A 17,513-nucleotide genomic window follows, 5' to 3' on the forward strand; every position below is an offset into this window, starting at 1 on the left:
ACAAATGTAGGCTCCTCAAAAGTTGACTTTTCTTTAAGTAAATATGGTTGTAAACCAAACACACCTGAATGTAGGCCTACCTAAAATAAAAGTACAGATGCTCATAAAAGTACAGATGCTCCTCGACTTATGATTTTTTGACTTTACGATGGTCAGCTGACGATAGACATTCAGTAGAAGCTGTACTTCGAATTTTGAATTCAGATTTTTTTCTGGGCAAGTGATATGTGGTGCGATACTCTCTCACAATGCTGGGTAGTGGCAGCCATTCGCATCTCCCAGTCTGTCATGCGGTTGTGTTTTGTGCATCTATAATGTCACAGAAACGCCCATCTGTGTCTCCTGCTACTGGTGGGACGAAAAAGAGGAGAGGAGAAACTCAAGATAATTGCCAAGCATGAAGGCAGCAAGCCTGTAACGGCCATCGCACATATGCTAAGCTATGATGTTTGGTAGGTTAGGTGTATTAATTGTATTTTTGACGTACAATATTTTCAACTGGGGGTGCGGTGGTGCAGTGGGTTGGACCGGGTCCTGCTCTCCAGTGGGTCTGGGGTTCAAGTCCCGCTTGGGGTGCCTTGCGACGGACTGGCGTCCCGTCCTGGGTGTGTCCCCTCCCCCTCCGGCCTTACGCCCTGTGTTGCCGGGTAGGCACCGGTTCCCGTGACCCCGTATGGGACAAGCGGCTCTGAAAGTGTGTGTGTGTGTGTATTTTCAACTCAGGATGGGTTTCGTGGAACGTAAGTTAGAAACCACCTGTTTGATTTGCCCAGCAAGTTAGTCCTAGACATATTTGCATATGTAAATGTTACATAAATTTTCATACTTGGTTGACTGGTATTTAACTTTTTCAAACAACTGAACAGAATTACTCTTATTTTCTTTAACATGTTGCAGAGGGTGAAAACATATGGCAGAGATAGTAACTTAAATAGTATTAAATGTGGAACATTGTTCAGAAATAGGCTTATATCAACAGGATTTAGTGTATTAGCTCCTCTACTGTGAATTGCTTGATAATGTGTATAAAACCATAGTTTTTAAATCTTTCTAAAGGATATTGTTTGCAGGCATGACTTGCAAATCCACTGAAAGCTCTAACTGGTTCTCAGAAGATGCAATTCACAGTATGCATGACATTTTGGGATAATTTAACTATCTCGTCTGGAGAATACCATACTTACTGTATTTTCTCACACAAGAAAATACACCTAGAACTATTTTTACTATCAATGTGGCTGTATCATTAACGTATTAAAAATAATAAGGGTGACAGTATTACTTGTCATTGTATGTCAATCACAAAATACCACAATGCAGGACTGATGTCGGGAACCTTCTCATCCCTGGAACAACGATCCAACCTGAGTTCAACATTATTGCATGTCACCATTCGTTCTCCATTCACCATTTACACGTGTTTGAACAGTTATGAGTACTTACTGCACTCTGCTGGATGAGCACAACACTTGTCTTTACACAGCCCCTCATACACTATTTACTGTACTTGGCACCATCTATTGGTGTTAATGGTATTAATATAATTTTCAGTAATCTGTTGCTACAGGAAATCCTTACATTTACATTTATTCATTTAGCAGATGCTTTTCTCCAAAGCGACGTACATCTCGTAGAAAATACAGTTTGTGCATTACCTTAGGAGACAGACAGTTGCAGACACGTGATTCTTAAATACAATCAGTTTCCACCATATGCACTGATGTTCATCACACGAATAACTGCATAAAACTTTATCAGAATATCAACGAGATTCCTTATAAAACAATAAATCCTTCTCATGAACCTCAATGCACCCAATGAAATGTTGTGTTCTGAACAAGCTTCTCAGTGTTGCTGTAATTCAATTTAGAATATATATCAATCACAACATATTTTAATCCACAATTGTACAACTGTACAAACTATTCAACTTAATAAATTATAGCTTGATTGTCTTAAAATAAAATTGGTTATTACTGGTTGTGCAAAAACTCATTTAACTCAGACCCTATTGTTCTATGATATGAGGTGGAATTATTACTGCTTATAATAAATGCCACTATTTTTGTTTCATTTATTTAGGCAACACTTTATCCAAGTCCACATACTGTTCAGCTGCTTATAATTATTTACCTATTTATATAGCTGGGTAACTTTTAACTGTAGCACCCTACAGTAAGCACCTACTCAAGAGTAGTACAGCAGGAAATGGGGTTTAAACCTGTGTCCTCCAAGTCACAAACATTCTCACTACCACTATTGCCACTGATAATTTTGTTACTACCACCACTACCACCTCTATTACCACCATTTATCTACTGCTACCTCTCTTACTATTTCTATTACTATACTACTATTGCTATCAAATCAATTCAATTCAATTCAATTCAATTACTACCATTACTGTTACAAGTAATGCCACCAGTGCCACTGCACCTAATACTACGCATAAAGTGGATTAATCTAATAAAACAGGCAAGGCCTGTTAAGTAAAAGAAAAAAACATTAATTGATGTTATGCAAGTCTCTGCAAAGCCCTGTTGAATACTGTAGGTGATTCGCTGTTTTCGGTCACACCGTACACTTCTGGCACCAAGCAGCAGGGGGCGCGTCCATTCTCAGGAGCCCGCGCTCTGTCGGCGCGCTTTTCTCAAGCAGCGGAGGAAAACCAACTGCGCAAGCGCAAACGAGCGCCGCACTGTGACACCGGCGGCGCGCTTCGCTCCGAGACAGGAGAAAAATAAAGTGCGTGGTGCACGGCTGCGAGGGAGGAGGGTGCGCGCCACATGATGGGCCAGATGGCTGCGTAACTGTATACATTACCATCGAGAGAAGACTCAAGGAACCTGGTAAGAATATGTTATTAATACGCAGCATTGGATTGGAGGGGTTTTGTGACGCCTTTCAACTTTATATTTGGTTATAATTTAGGTGTGTTTATGACGACAATGATGATGCGTTGACTCGAGAAAGTTGCCTGCATGTGTCGTGATTGTGCGGACGATATTTGTAAACTTTAAGTAAAATTAGAAGAGCATGATTGTTTCGTAAGCGCCCTTAAGGTGTAGGGACAGCTTCTGTACGTCGCTCTCTGTGTCTGCGAGTGTTGATGTTCTTTCGAGAGGATTCGGGGAGTTTTCCCCGAACTTGGACTCTTCGCGTGTCCGTGCCGTAATTACGGTAAAGATGCGAGAAAGAGCAGGCCGTATGGAGGCCCGCCTAAGTTGCTACTTGACTGACACGCCTCTTAACCAATGAAATCTCTGAGATCGGGATCTGTCAAACATTTTGGCCAATGAAAGTCTCTGAAAATCGGTAGGAATACAGTATTGCAGCGGTAAGGGTAGAATAATTAAAACAGATATAAAATACGCAACGCTTTGATTGTTGAGGTCTAGTAGCAAGCGTTAATGATATTTTATTAAAGTCCACTTTAAAATGAGAACCAGACTTCTCAAAGGTGTATATAAAGAGATGTTTTAGATGTTTCGGGATTTGAAAACGTTTCCACCGCGTTCTGCGCAGTTAGTTAGCCAGCCACAGACAGCGCGCGCGCCGGCTAGTAGTCTCAAAAAGAAGTCGGAGGAAGGTTAGAACATAACTCTTCCGGCTGATAACAGTGCGCATCATCTTTGCTGTTTTAAATGGTCTGCTAGAGATCCGTTCAAGAGCTTTAGCCGTCCAGTGAACCTTTAGCTTACCTCGGCTGTGTGTGTAAACAAATTGAATGCGGAGGAAACGCGCCGCGCGCCCTGTGTGCGTCACCGTTCTCTGCACGTGCAAGCTGCGGCTGGTCTCGCGGCAGTACTATGAATGCGCTGGCCTGAGGCAGGGCAGCTCGCTTGTTTTCAGCTCTTTTTTTTTTTTTTTACCGATTCTCCCGGAATTACACAGAGAGTACCGTGGTGCCGTGGAAACCTGGACCTGGACACTGAGATTGCCGCTTCAAGTCCCGTGCGTGACAGTGTGAACCCGTCTCGGCCAGGGTCCAGGGAACTTCAACTTACTTACCCTCAGTACCCTAGGCTATGAAGCAGTAAATAGCGATGTATTCGAAAAGCACATTTCCCTAACGAAGACTAGGCGGCCTGAACGAAATAAAGATGAAGTATTTATTTAAAAAAAAAAAAAAAAAAAAAGTGTTATGTTGTTGGTGTTTTTCGTTACGTTGAGTGTGTAACGAAGCTGTCCGCGCGCCTCGAAAACTGAAAGTCCACACATCCTGGAGGATCTTCATCGCGCCGCTTGTACTTTTCCTTACAAGCTTATTTATTCCCGCCTTGTGAAATTACAGTTGATTAAATTAACTTTTGAAAGCACACGGTTAATTTGTGGTGGGGAGGCGAAACACATATGTATGTTCAGTAACACTACAGACACACAGCACTTTGGCATTAATTCCTTCTTTACTTAATTTCATTATTCTTTTGTGGGCTTTTTGTTTTTCCCAGTCTGGTCATTTGTGTCTCACAGTGTATAACTGACTTGCTGTTGCTTCAGTAGTGGTATCATAGTGGTACCTTGTGCGTTTACATTTTTAAAAATATAATGGACATGAAAGCTGGTCCTCTTGTTCTGTGTGATTTTTTTTTTTTTCTGGAATCCTGTCAGCACGGCAGGAGTATGGAAGCCCATTTTGTTGACGCAGGATTGTGCAAGAGAACTGCCGTTGCTCTCGAGAAAACGGAGTTCCTTGTTCCTAGAAAAGTGTCCAAAATAAAATACTGTAGGTGGTGGTACAAAGTGATGGTGGTGTTAAGTGTGTGCTGAGCGGTCATGTCCCTATGCACCGCAGGACTCCCTACCTGCCCTGAGCGCTCAACGGGCCCTCCGACTGGACCGTGGTTCTGAAACGACAGGCAGTGACCGCAGATATCTGCTCTGGGCCCCTGGTTTCTGTGTCAGTGTTTGATACCGGTGGTACTGATCCACTGTGTATGCGTTTTTTTCCAATAGTTCAACGACAGGAGCCTCATACCGTCCTTTTGTCCTAGTAAAGGTTAATGGTAAAAATTGTCATTGTCATCATGATAAACATTCAGCTGCCCGGTCACAGCCAGCAGGGGGCATAGTTGTCCACGTTCAGTGAAGTACTGTAGTTGTGCCCTTCTTCATTTAAAATCCTTAGAAAGCTGCTGTAGACAGTTTGATTGCAGTACACTAGACTTTCAGATGATTGTGCCCGTTAGCTGCTTGTTAACTTGACAGTCGTTGCTATGGAGACAAGTTTGCAAAGTGGCCTCTTGACATTCTGGTAATCTCTTGAAGGTCTAAATGTTTGAAGCAGAGAATGGCAGCATTAACCTGAAAGGATGCGTCCTGCCTTGTGTGGTAGGTTTTCAACAAGTACACCATGACCAGACCACCACCTAACAGAAGAGGTATTACTTTTGAGGTTGGAGCACCGCTGGAGGCTCGCGACAGCCTGAAGAATTGGTAAGTGTTCTCCATCTTTGCTTCTGTGTGTCTCTTCACTTTTATCTTCTCTTGTCTTCTGACTTGTGAAGTCACAGAATAAATAATCTGAAACCAATTTTTTAAAAATCTCTGCACCCATCTATCACATGGTTTTTGTCCGACTGAATTTTATATAGTTCTAATATACTTTTAAAAACAAGTTGTGATAGATGGGTGCAGAGATTTTTAAAAAAATTGGTTTCAGATTATTTATTCTGTGACTTCACAAGAACCTGGTTGAGTCCAGCAGATAAGTAATAAATTGAGGTATTCATGTCTCATGCACTGAGAGCATTGCTGTCATACCAACAGTTATCCCTTTTGGTCACAGGTATCCTGCCAGCATTGAGAAAATCGATTATGAAGAGGAACGGGTGCTGATTCATTACCGTCAGTGGAGTCACCGTTACGATGAGTGGTTCGACTGGAGCAGCCCGTACCTGAGGCCGGTGGACCGCATCCAGCTGCGGAGAGAAGGGCTCAAGGAGAACAGCTCCCGTTCAGTAAGAGTCTCAGACAGACGCATCACACCGCTAGATGAGACAAGCAACTTGGCTGTAGTAACGATTAGCAACCATCAGCAACGTAACAGTTGCTTTGTCTTGCACAGTCTACATATGACGGTCCCATTTCTTTGTGTGTAATGGACAAAAACGTGATTGAGAACAACATGATGATACAGTATGGCACTGTAAAGCAGCCGGTGTTTGACAGCAGAATACGACCGCCCTGTGTTGTACGATATACAAGATAAAGTTTCTGCAGCATAGTCTTTCATTACATGAGTATGGCAGCTGCTGTGTCGGGCCTTGGTACTTACCCTGAATTGCTCCAGTAAAAATTACAATGCTGTATGAATAGATACATCACCATATGTAAGTGGCTTAACGTTGTTGCTTTGGAGAAAGACATCAGGTAAATAAAGGTAAATGTAAATATCAGTGTTCTTCACCTCACTTCTAAACAGCTTGCCTGAATGTGCTGTGCTGCTGCAGGTCTTCCATGTGAATGAGAAAGTCCTAGCCAGCTGGTCAGACTGTCGCTTCTATCCAGCCAAGGTGCTGTCGGTCAACAAGGATGGTAGGCACTCCAAAACAAGGAGCACACACACTTTCCCCTGAACTCCTGGCTGTAGCTGGCTGATGTTTTAACTGCTTCAGGGAAGTGTGTGTGTGTGTGTGTGTGTGTGTGTGTGTGTGTGTGAATGTAACTATAAATCCATGAAAGCCGGTATGTGAGAAACGAGCTGCTGTCCTTTTTTCTAAACTAGTCAGAAATGAGATGCAGCCTTTTAGCATGAATGTTATTAGTTGCATTCCACTTTGTGAAGTTTTAAGTAGAGGTGCTTAATCCACCATATTTGTAGAAGGGTTTAAATAGGCTGAAACTAGACCAGTTTAAAGGCACTTCATTGACTTGTGTGTCTTTACAGCTTCCTACACTGTCAAGTTTTTTGATGGAGTTGTCCAGACAGTCAAGGAAATTCATGTGAAGCCATTTTTCAAAGATGTAAGACATTTGTTTATTTATTTTAGTTTAGTTAGTTAGTAAGTACTGCTCATGTTTTCCATTGGTCTTTCCTCAGCTGAACCAAACCTGTGTAACAGGCAGTTTTTACTTATAATTGTTGAGCAGGAAGACTATTAACGATTGGTTTGGCCTCCTTGTTACGCTCATTAAAATGACTTTTCTGTTCTTAATAGAAAAAAGGAGGAAAATCCAGATCACAGGACAAAAAAGGAGACAAACAAGTAGTCAGAAAGCAGCTGAGTGAGAAAGACCGGAAGCCTCTGGGGAATGTGGGAAGTGCACAGGAGAATGGGCATGTCAAAAACAGGAGAATCAAAAGTACGGTGGACCATGATGAAGACAGTGGCAAGGAAGATGAAGGGGAGGAGCAGGAAAATGGAGATGGCAGTGAGAAAAAGAGGCTGATGTTAGGCTCTGAGGACATGGCAGAAGTAGAGTGTGAAAAGCCAGCAAGGGAAGGAGATCACATGAGAGAGCTTTCCCAGAAGCCAGAGGTGAGAGATGGCAAGATCAACCAAGCAGCAAGTGGAGAGGTCAATTGTATGGTGGACTGCAAGTCTGAAAACGAGTCCTGGGACTGTACCACACCACAGGGTGTTATGGAGATACAAGCCAAGGAGAGCATATCTGAGCCCCCTGCTATGCTGAAGGCAGTGCAAGAGAAGACCCCTACAGAGCACCACTCCCAGAGCTCCAGGAGACAAACGCGCTTCACAAGAGGTAGGCTACAGTGTCACTACCCACATGTTAGTAGTGTTTTACTAGTGATGGGTGTAAATTGTATCTCATACATAGCAGTAAAATGTCTCCTTTTTGCAAGAACTTGAAAGACAACCCATACCTTGTGGGAATTAGGAAGTAACGACCTGTGTCCACAGGAGGGGCAAAAAAACAGCGTGAAGTTCTTGAGCTGAGGAAGAGGAAAATCTGCCTTGGACAGAGTATACCTTCCAAGAGAAGCAAGAGGGACTTGAGCACAGGTCTCCTGATGAACACTCTCAGCTGTCTGGCCAGTTTGTGACATCCCCACCCCACCTTGTCCAGGCCAGCTATGTTTGTATGACACTGCAGACCCCTCACTGAAGCCTTGCACAAAGCAGAGGTGGTTCACTGTAGTTCAAAACTGCAAAAGCCCAAACTGCATTACAGTAACATGGTGAAACAACAGACTGCCTATAGCTCTGATGTTTCTAGTACTTCACTCTCTCCATGGTAGAGCTTAAAAGGCAAAAAAGTAATCTTGTTGCCATGGGTTTAACCAGCTCCATTCAGCAGGGTTGTCTAGTGAAGTCTAGTTTGGCTGAAAAGATGAATACTGTGCTCTGTAAATGGTCTCTCTCCTCAACAAGTTGCTTGTCGTTACTGTTAAGCTTCTCCAAACAAACCATTTTACTGTAACTTAGTATCTTTTCTCTTGAAGGGAACAGACACTACCACTGTGTCACTCTACTATTTCACAGCCTGCCAGAGTATCTGGATTTTTTTTTTTTTTTTTTTCTGTTGCTGAACATTTGATATTCTGGGCTCTCATATCTTCATCTTCTTATCTTAGGCTCTGCTGAGTCCAAGTCCAACGCAACCACTGACCCCTCTGACCAGAAGCTGTGTCAATCTGATATGGTGACATCTCAGCCGGCTGGGTCTGTGGGGGAAAGGGAGGCTCACGGCGTGTCAGACCAGCTGGAGGTACCTTATCCAGCCAAAGGGAATGGACAGGCCCCCCCTGTCCAAGGTGCGAAACCCCAAAGAAGCATCAGTCTTACTTCTCAGTTCACATTCTGTATCCTGCTGGCATTGCATGTTGTGTTCAACTGTTCTAGTTTCTGTGTGCATAAAAGATCCTGTGGGTTATAAGATTTATAACAACAATGTCTTTGTGCAGCTCCTGTAGTGAGAGGTACCCATCTTCCAAACCGCAATAAGTACAGCAGAGAGCCCTGTGAGTACAAACGCTTCTATTGACTGTTACAGAAACCCGACATAAATATCACAGGCTAACCTGTACTGTTTTCCTACCATCAGTGTATAGAGTAGTGAAAAACCAGCCTCCGCCAGTACTGTCCATCAACCTGGACCACAACCCATTCAAATGCAAGGCCCCTGGCTGCCTGAAGTCCTTCCGCAAGGCCAAGCTTCTGCACTACCATGTCAAGTACTACCACGGGGGGGACAAGGCAGCTGAGGGAGAGCTCAGCCCCACCAGGAGCATCCAAACACGGGCGTCTGAGAGGCAGATGATGGCGCTGGAGAGTCCCAGGACAAGACGCAGCACGTCAGCCTCTTTCAGTGAGTCCCTGTCAGACAGACCTTTTGTTATTATCCCAAGTTCTTCTGCTAGCAGTTTTTTTACCTTCATTAATGTACATGTCCTCTCAGGGGAGTTGTGTCAAGTGTCATTTTCTTTGCATAATGTGTGTGTGTGTGTGTGTGTGTGTGTGTGTGTGTGTGTGTGTGTGTGTGTGTATATACAGTACATGAAGTGAGTACTGGGTAGAGATCCACAGAGTGGGACAGAAGGAAGCTGCCCTCACAGTGCAATTATTTTGCCCCTGCCTTTATTGTGCAATTGCTGGCAAGGATCCTCTACTTTGATTTGTTCATCTTCCTTTTTACTATGAGTCTTTTCATAGTTAGTCATGTCTTTATTTATTTAAATAAGCTATTTTAACATGAAGGTTGCTGGTTCAAGTCCCTTACCCTGCTATTGCTGTAGTACTCATGATGAAGTACTTCACTGAATTAATACCATTAGAATACCTTGCTGAATCAGTGGCTCATAAAGTGTAAATTACCTTGAATAAAACTGTTAGCTAAGCAACTTATCAATAACAAAGAAGTAATTATTGGTTTTTATTTTTGGGATTGTTACTATTGTAAAATTGAAAGACCTAAGTAAAGAGTAAAGCAGTTGGTTCTGGTGAACAGTTTTTTTGATGAATGTTAACATTGTTGTGATCTGTTCTCTTTGCAGACTCTTCCCTGCAGAACAGCCATAGGAATCTGCAACCCTCAAGAACTGCTAGACAGAATGAGAGAAAGCGAACTCTGGCATCCCCCAGTGCCAGTGGTGTGAGCCACCGGCGACCCTCGCTCCTCGGGAAGAGTGATGAGGATCAGGTGAAGTCCAGGAGTAGACCAACTGAGGGAGAGCATGGTGTTGTCCACACAGGTTAGCAATGCTCTTCCAGGTATAATATAGATAAAAACATCAATATTTGGTCTTTAGGTTGACATCATTTTTTTTTTTTTTCTTCTTCAAATGGCAGAGAAAGACAGGGGAAGGCTGAAAGAAAGGAAACACATTGGTTTTCTCCACATCAAGCTCAAAAAGAAAAAGAGAAAGAAGTCCAAGTCAGGTAATAGTATTTTGTTCTTGTCATCTAATCGCCGTGAACCAGCAGTCAGTTCTTGGCTGTAACAGTCACATGCAAATCATGTTTCCAAGACAATGTTGTCACAGAGCAGACATAAAGCACCTGTAGAACTGGAAAATAAAAGTGAGTGATTTTAGCAAACAGGTGTTGCTGCCTGTGGATAGTACAAATACAGAGGTGCTCAAGATGCAAACAAACCTGTCTCAGATGTGTTTAAGAAGGGAATAGATCAACTTACAGTGATCATAATACTGCTTATCAATGTAAAGTACTGTTTGAGGTTTTAAATCCTGCTGTGTTGTCTTTGGATTTGGATCAGAGTTTTTTTTTTTTTTTTTTTGCGTTATTGTTTCGTTCAAGGATTTTAGGTAATATTGAGTTTTAAAGGTATGTTATTGAGTTACTTAAATCACCTTTAACTTGTGTGGTAAAACGATTGAGTTGTACTGTTCAGGCAGATTCATGGCTATTGTGTGTCTGTGGGAATGCTGCACATTAAACGTAGGCATTTCCCCACACACAGGTCTTCAGTCCTGGTCCAGGAATTCATTAGTGATTTCAGTAGGGCTGGATCAGGAGTGAAGAGCAGTACTCTGGAGATATACAGCTAGACATCAGGTGTAGACTTCTGCTGCAGGCCCAACACTGACAGTTTGTTAACTGGGCCATGGTGTTGGGAAGAGGAAGGACTCGGTGTATTAGAGAGCACATTGCAGTTTCACACTGCCTTCCTGCCACACTTGAATGGAAGCCCGTAACCAGGTCACCATTGGTGCTCTCCGGACTATCATGGCTTCCAGAGCTATGGCAACGTCCATGTTTGGGCAGCTGTGTGAATGTTGTGTGGTATATTTTTAAATGCAATCCACCCAACTGGTGACCAGCACAGGTAGAACTGCTCTCAAAGGTATAATAACCAGGGCATTAAAGGACCTCTCCAAGGAGGAGTTTGATTTTAACAGAAGTCAAAAAAGAGACAAGGTCAGTGGTGGGTAAAGAAATGGACACAAAGGATTGTGATCCTTGGCAGCACGGGTTTAAAGAACAGAAAGTTTTTGATTTTACTAATATAAGAAATGAAGGCTAGAATTTTGACTATGATTTAGATTTAAATAAATTTTTGGCCTCTTTAATTATTCTTGCATCTAGAAGTAAACAAAATAATGAGTTGGTATTGACAAGTTTTGCATGAAATTCTAAGTTAGCCTTAGAACCAGTAACAGGGCTTCCAGAACAAAACTATAGCCATTACTTCAAAATATTACATTAAACAGTCAACACAAGAACATGAACATAAAAATAAGTTTATTTGTATGTGCTTTATCCCTCAAGTCTGTTGCCTAATTTGGCCTGAAACTGTGGAGATGTGTTCAAAACACAGAGAGAGCCATTAAAATGGACTGATGTCAGATCTAAGGGAGAGGATTAAGGTTGTCTGTATACTTCAGCCTTGGGAAAGGAAGTTTATCCCACTAAGCAGTTTGATTCACTATTTTATTTCTTACATTCAGAATAATCAAGTGTTTTCATATGATTTACAGTGTGGAACAAGCTAAATAATGCCACTCATTTAGCATCTAAGAAATTATATTTGTCAGTTTTTGCCTTTGATCTATAAATATATTTGGGAAAAGCTTTCTATTAATCAGTTGTCATTACAGTCTCAGTGTAGATACACTTTCCTATAAAATGGCTAGATGTTTCGTTGGAGATCAGTTGGTTCATAGAATATTTTGAGTGTACGCAAGCATTTTTATCACAAAATCATCCCAAGTTCCCAGTCTAGATATGTGTGTGTTTTACACACAAACAGAAGTGTGTGGTCCCAAGACTTAGGCTCTGGCACCTGGTTCATGTAATACACAAACACATGAATGGCCCTAATAATCTGTGCACCACTTCAGTCTTGTTTAAATAAGAAAAAATACTGATTATACTTCCCTGATGCTGATTAATATTTAAAGTGTGGGAAAAACTCATTTATTTGCAGGTTGTGACCCCCCCCAAAAAAAAGTTCAAAAAAAGTTAAAAACTTCAGGAGATTTATTTTGATGTAACTTCCAAAAACAAACAGTTTTAAATGAATGCTGTTTTAAAGTGAATGAAATAATTTAATTAGCTATAATGTGTCACTGTGGCTGTGTTTGTGTGTGATATTTGTTGTAGGTGGATTTTTTTTTTTTTTTTTTTTTTTTTTTTTTTTTCCTTGTAAATTCAAAAAATCATATGGTTTATTTTGAGAGTTTGTCAGTTACAGGTAGTTATACTCTTTGGTATAATCCTCTGTTCTGTCCCTGACAGCAAGAATTGTTCAGTGATCTGAATTACTCTTAATGGTTGTACCACATTATTCCCTCAATTCTTCTTACCCTTTTGTAGATGAGGACAGCGGGAGCAACTGGTCTGCGGACAGTCCGATATGGAGCGAAGAGGAACTGGATATCTCCACACCTTCACAAGTGCAGGAAGCAGACTTGTGCGCAAAAGACTCCGAGGTGGTCAGTTGCATCTGTGAGGTTCAGGAAGAGAACAACTTCATGATTCAGGTGACAACACATGTGTTTGTTGTGAAATGAGGTGGGACCAAAAGTGTGTTCACTCTCAAAACAGATAAACCTTTTTTTTTTCTTTAGGAACAAGGAACAGCATTACTTTATTACTGTTAAAAAAGTTACATAACTTGTTTGCTAAAATTTATGTGGTGATTGGTGTATGTGGCCTATTGTAGGTTGAAGGATTTGCATGGGGTAAGCAATGCTTGGTGACATGAGAGGTTTGTTAACATGGTGTCCCTGCCTCCAGTGCGAGGAGTGTCTGACTTGGCAGCACACCACATGTATGGGACTCACCGAGGACAATGTTCCGGAAACATATTTCTGCCATATGTGCAGAGGTCGTCCAGGTGAGGAGGACTAACCCAAGAGAGACAGTCTGCATGGTTTTAAATGATGACATGGTTGGTAATGGCATAGACATGCTATTTTATATTCACTATTATTTGTTTAAAAGATGCTTCTATCCAGAGCAATTCGGGATAAACAAAGAACATTTGACAAAGTGCTGTACATAAACACACACACTCATGAAAGCACAGGATTTTTTCCTCTGATATCCACATTTTTGCCCACACACATTACCATGAATACCTACCATAGAATTGAGACAGATCAGAAATATGAAGAAGATCTTGACAGATGGTGTGTTCCACATTTGTGGAGCAGTTAGGAGATCAGGAGAGAAGTGGGTCTAAAAGCAGTGCATTTAAAAACTGTTTTGAACATTGGAAGAGATTCAGCAATTCTGAGGGAGGAAGGGAGCTTATTCCATCAAATTGGAGCCAAAACTAAGAACCTAAGACTTTCAGTTTTGGATCTCGTAATTCCGACAACCAGTCAGCCAGAAGTGGAGGAGGACAGCACTCTTGCATACAAAGATTTTTTTCTCAGTCAAGGAAATACTTTTGACTTTACACATTATTTTGTTAGTTTTGTTGTCAGAAGAAAGGACTGTACCTGGTTTTTAGTTCTGCTTCTTGGTCACGATTTCCATATGCGTGACCGTTGTATTTTTTTCATACCTTTTGTTACTTCAATGGGAGGGCATCAAAGTTCATGATGGCTTAAAGATCTGATTGTATGGCAGCATGTCAATGTCTTGTGTGTTGTCATTGTCCAGGGAGGAGGCAGAGCTTGCACTACTGGTGTGATTGGGATTGGCTGAGCAATGGCCACATGTATGGTCTGTCTTTCCTGGAGGAGAACTACTCTCATCAGAATGCCAAGAAGATTGTTGCCACACACCAGCTGCTGGGAGATGTGCATCATGTGCTCCAGGTCTTGAGCAGCTTGCGCCTCAAGATAGATATCCTGCAGTAAGTCCTGAACTTCCCTATGTCTTTAGTGTATGGTCCAAAAAAAGTGCTCTTCTGTACCATTTAGACTTGCACAGAAATCACAATTTTTTTCTTTATTCACACTGCTTGCTGTCGGTCCTCTTCCTCCTGTTACAGGAGCCACTCGCACCATGACCTGAAGCTGTGGTGCCAGCCATGGAAGAGAGCAGACTGGCCCAGGAAGAAAGGGGGCACAGAGAATGGGGTAGTGCCCTCCGTTACAATTGACCTTGGGCTGGAGCAGGGGAGCGGTGCAGTTCGAGAGGCATCAGCAGACAGAGATGCATTGAACCATGGGCCTCCTGTCCAAGACTCGTACATCAGCAGTGAACACTGCTACCAGAAGCCCCGCACATATTACCCTGCAGTGGAGCAGCGGCTTGTTGTAGAGACACGGCCCTCAGAACTGGAGGACAGCCTCCGCAGCACAGAGGACCTCCTGGCCCTGGAGCATTGCTATGGGGGACCACTGGACCCCGAGTGGGGGAAAATCCATCCTTCCCTGCAATTTGACCAGGCTTCTCACACAAAGGTGATTAATATCCCTTGTGCGTTATATCGACATTTGCGCTCAAGAGCGATAGAAAAGGTAACTGCATGAGAATAAATTTGTTACTCGGCTTTTTAAATGAGTAAAGGTAACGTGCTGTGGCCTTGTGCGTGGGTGTGTTTGTGGGTGTGTGTTGCGGAAGGCGGACTGCTGTAAGAAGCTGTGTTTGGAAAGTGGCTGCGAGGACAGGATCGAGAAGATGGAGGCTGGGGAGGCTGATGGACACCTGCAGCAGCAGTGGCAGATGAACCTGCTGGAGCACATTGAGGCCCTGCAGGAGGAGGTCACGCACAGGATGGACTTCATCGAGAAGGAGCTGGATGGTGGGTCTAAGACCTGATGTCCCAGTGGTGTGTCTGTTACAGAGAGCGCTAAGTGCTGTATTTCCCTTCCTTCTTGTTCTCCCCTATTGTGCTGATAACTGTACTGTGGAGTGAAGCCAAAATTTAAACAGCTGGTTTTGCTCAGTTCAAGTGAGCAACATTGGAAAAACCCATGAACGTATGAATTAAAGAGTAATCTGGGCTCAGGAGAGAAGGCTGGGACAGACTCAAGGAATGGGGACACTTTTTCTTTGATAGCTATAACTCGTTGCTTTCACTGCCTCTGATACATGGACATCAAACAGTTGAGGCATCACAGAGCGCAGTGGCAGCACTTAATGCCATGCTGACTTGTTTCCTCCTTTAACCCTGCAGTGCTGGAGAGCTGGCTGGACTGCACGGGCGAGCTTGAGCCACCGGAGCCCCTGGCACGCCTGCCCCAGCTCAAACACCGTGTCAAGCAGCTCCTGGCAGAGCTAGCCAAGGTGCAGCAGATCGCACTCTGCTGCTCCACGTGAGGGCGCCAGACGTGCCGGACTCCGAGACCTGACTTGTTGCACTTGTTATGGAAATTCCGCCTCTTGTAACCCGTAATAAGGCCAAAAACACCAGAAGAGGATGGTGAGAAGGGGCCTACACAGATGTCGTCAGACTGACCCGGAGGTATCTGCTGTACTCCAGTAATACAAGTACAATATTGAAAAATAAGCAGGTTTTAGCATTTAGGTTTCTGGTAGTCATTCCTCAATATTAATAATGCCATTAAGGTTATTGTTATCTTTCTGAAATTACATTGAAGTCCAGGCCACAAAGTGTCCCCTTGTTCTAAGCAAGTCTTACTGTACAACATAGACTTTCAAAAATGCTTATTTTTTTATTCATCTTGACAAAATTAAGAAAGGTCATGTTTTGTGCTTAAGATGTTTTGAAAACATTTTGTCTTCATAAATGATTATGAATGATTACCCAGGTTTTCAGGAATTGCATCAAAGAAATGCACAGTGATGATTTTCATTAAATGCTTGTGGTAGTATTTTTTTTTTTTCCTTTAAGAATGCAAAACTGTAGTATTTGTGATTCAGATAAATGGAAAGGTTTATATGTAATGCTAAATATTTTACCCTGTATTCATGCAGATGTGTATATAAGATGTTTTACCTTCTTTATCTTTCTAATGACAGTGGCATTTTGGACTGTTACTGAGAGATGTTTGTTGAAGACCAAGGATTTTTAACAGCTTGTTGGTGTACAGTGTCTCTACTGCAGGTCATGCAGTTTTGTTTTATTACATATTTTTGTGCAAATTTGTCTAGTGTACTTTGTATAACTGTTTTCTTTTGAAATATAAAAGGTTGCATTTATTGCCCTGAATTAAAATGTGGTGGTATTTATTTGAAAACAGTTTATTTGACATTTATAGCCAGTATCTAACAGAGTGGATAGCAATGAGTTGCGTACAGCATAAATTGCATCACATAGCTTCAACTTTATGTTTGTTATCCAGTGAAAAATCTGTGTAGCTGTGCTTATAATGAAATATAAAGTAAGTACTATGTGGTAGAGGTGATGGAGACCCAGGCAAAGGTGCACTGCAGTTTGAGTATAAATGGTCATTTTTAACCTCAGAGTTAAGGGCATGTGCTGTTTGGGGTTAGAACAGCTGGTACTCTGCACTCTCCTTGACTTGGGTTACACATGTACTAAATTTAGTCGCACAACTGGAATAAGAAAATGTGCTGGCGTGTAAATTGAGATTCAGAAGACTGGACTGGAAGACTGGCTTTAATCTCATAATCTCCTATTGTCTATATGAAGAACTGGGCCAACAGAAAACAACAATATGCAGGGTGGCAGCTGTTTGTGTGTGTGAGTGAGTGAGTGAGAGAGAGAGAGAGAGAGAGAGAGAGAGCACAAACACAAGACAAAAAACAACAAAATGCATGTACTAAAATTTGATAACAAAAACCAAAGATGAACACACACATTATCTGAACCGCTTGACCCATACGGGATCGGGAGCCCAACCAAGCAACACAGGAGGGGACACACCCAGGACGGGACGCCAGTCCATTGCAAGGCACCCCATGCGGGATTCGAACTCCAGACCCACCGGAGAGCAGGACCCGGTCCAACCCACTGCGCCACCGCACCCCCCACCAAAGATGAACCTACCTAGTATCTAAAGTGCGTGTGGTATTTTAAAGCATCCGTTTTCAAAATACCGCTATAATAAAAGTGGCAATTATTAAATCTAAAAACACAACGGCAGAAAAAAGCGCATGATTTGCACATTTTCATTTCCCTTCATGATTCCTTCAAGCGATCGTTCTTATGAAGTAGAAACCCGTCCTTAATCCATCTTTCTCAGCAAACTTCTGCGGTGTTTT

General features: G+C 42.4%; 1 protein-coding gene across 1 annotated transcript; it reads left to right on the top strand.

Annotated features, from left to right (window-relative positions):
- Positions 1-2,682: 2,682 nt before the first annotated feature.
- Positions 2,683-16,497, top strand: LOC108937028 (PHD finger protein 20-like). The gene is made up of 18 exons (XM_018756771.2): positions 2,683-2,849; positions 5,336-5,436; positions 5,789-5,960; positions 6,453-6,537; positions 6,890-6,966; positions 7,161-7,707; positions 7,866-7,967; positions 8,540-8,719; positions 8,870-8,926; positions 9,010-9,273; positions 9,959-10,156; positions 10,254-10,343; positions 12,741-12,907; positions 13,164-13,263; positions 14,037-14,232; positions 14,371-14,785; positions 14,946-15,126; positions 15,502-16,497. The coding sequence occupies exons 2-18, from the start codon at positions 5,354-5,356 to the stop codon at positions 15,642-15,644; spliced, it is 3,057 nt and encodes a 1,018-aa protein (XP_018612287.1). The 5' UTR covers positions 2,683-2,849; positions 5,336-5,353; the 3' UTR covers positions 15,645-16,497.
- Positions 16,498-17,513: the final 1,016 nt, after the last annotated feature.

Source organism: Scleropages formosus, chromosome 2 (assembly GCF_900964775.1).
Source record: "Scleropages formosus chromosome 2, fSclFor1.1, whole genome shotgun sequence".
Classification (NCBI taxonomy): Eukaryota; Metazoa; Chordata; class Actinopteri; order Osteoglossiformes; family Osteoglossidae; genus Scleropages; species Scleropages formosus.

Bases quoted from the DNA above. Each gene is read 5' to 3' on its own strand.
- LOC108937028 (XM_018756771.2), top strand. From the start codon at position 5,354: ATGACCAGACCACCACCTAACAGAAGAGGTATTACTTTTGAGGTTGGA. The intron at 7,968-8,539 runs GTCTCCTGATGA...TTCTTATCTTAG, and splicing joins CAAGAGGGACTTGAGCACAG to GCTCTGCTGAGTCCAAGTCC. The intron at 8,927-9,009 runs GTGAGTACAAAC...TCCTACCATCAG, and splicing joins TAAGTACAGCAGAGAGCCCT to TGTATAGAGTAGTGAAAAAC.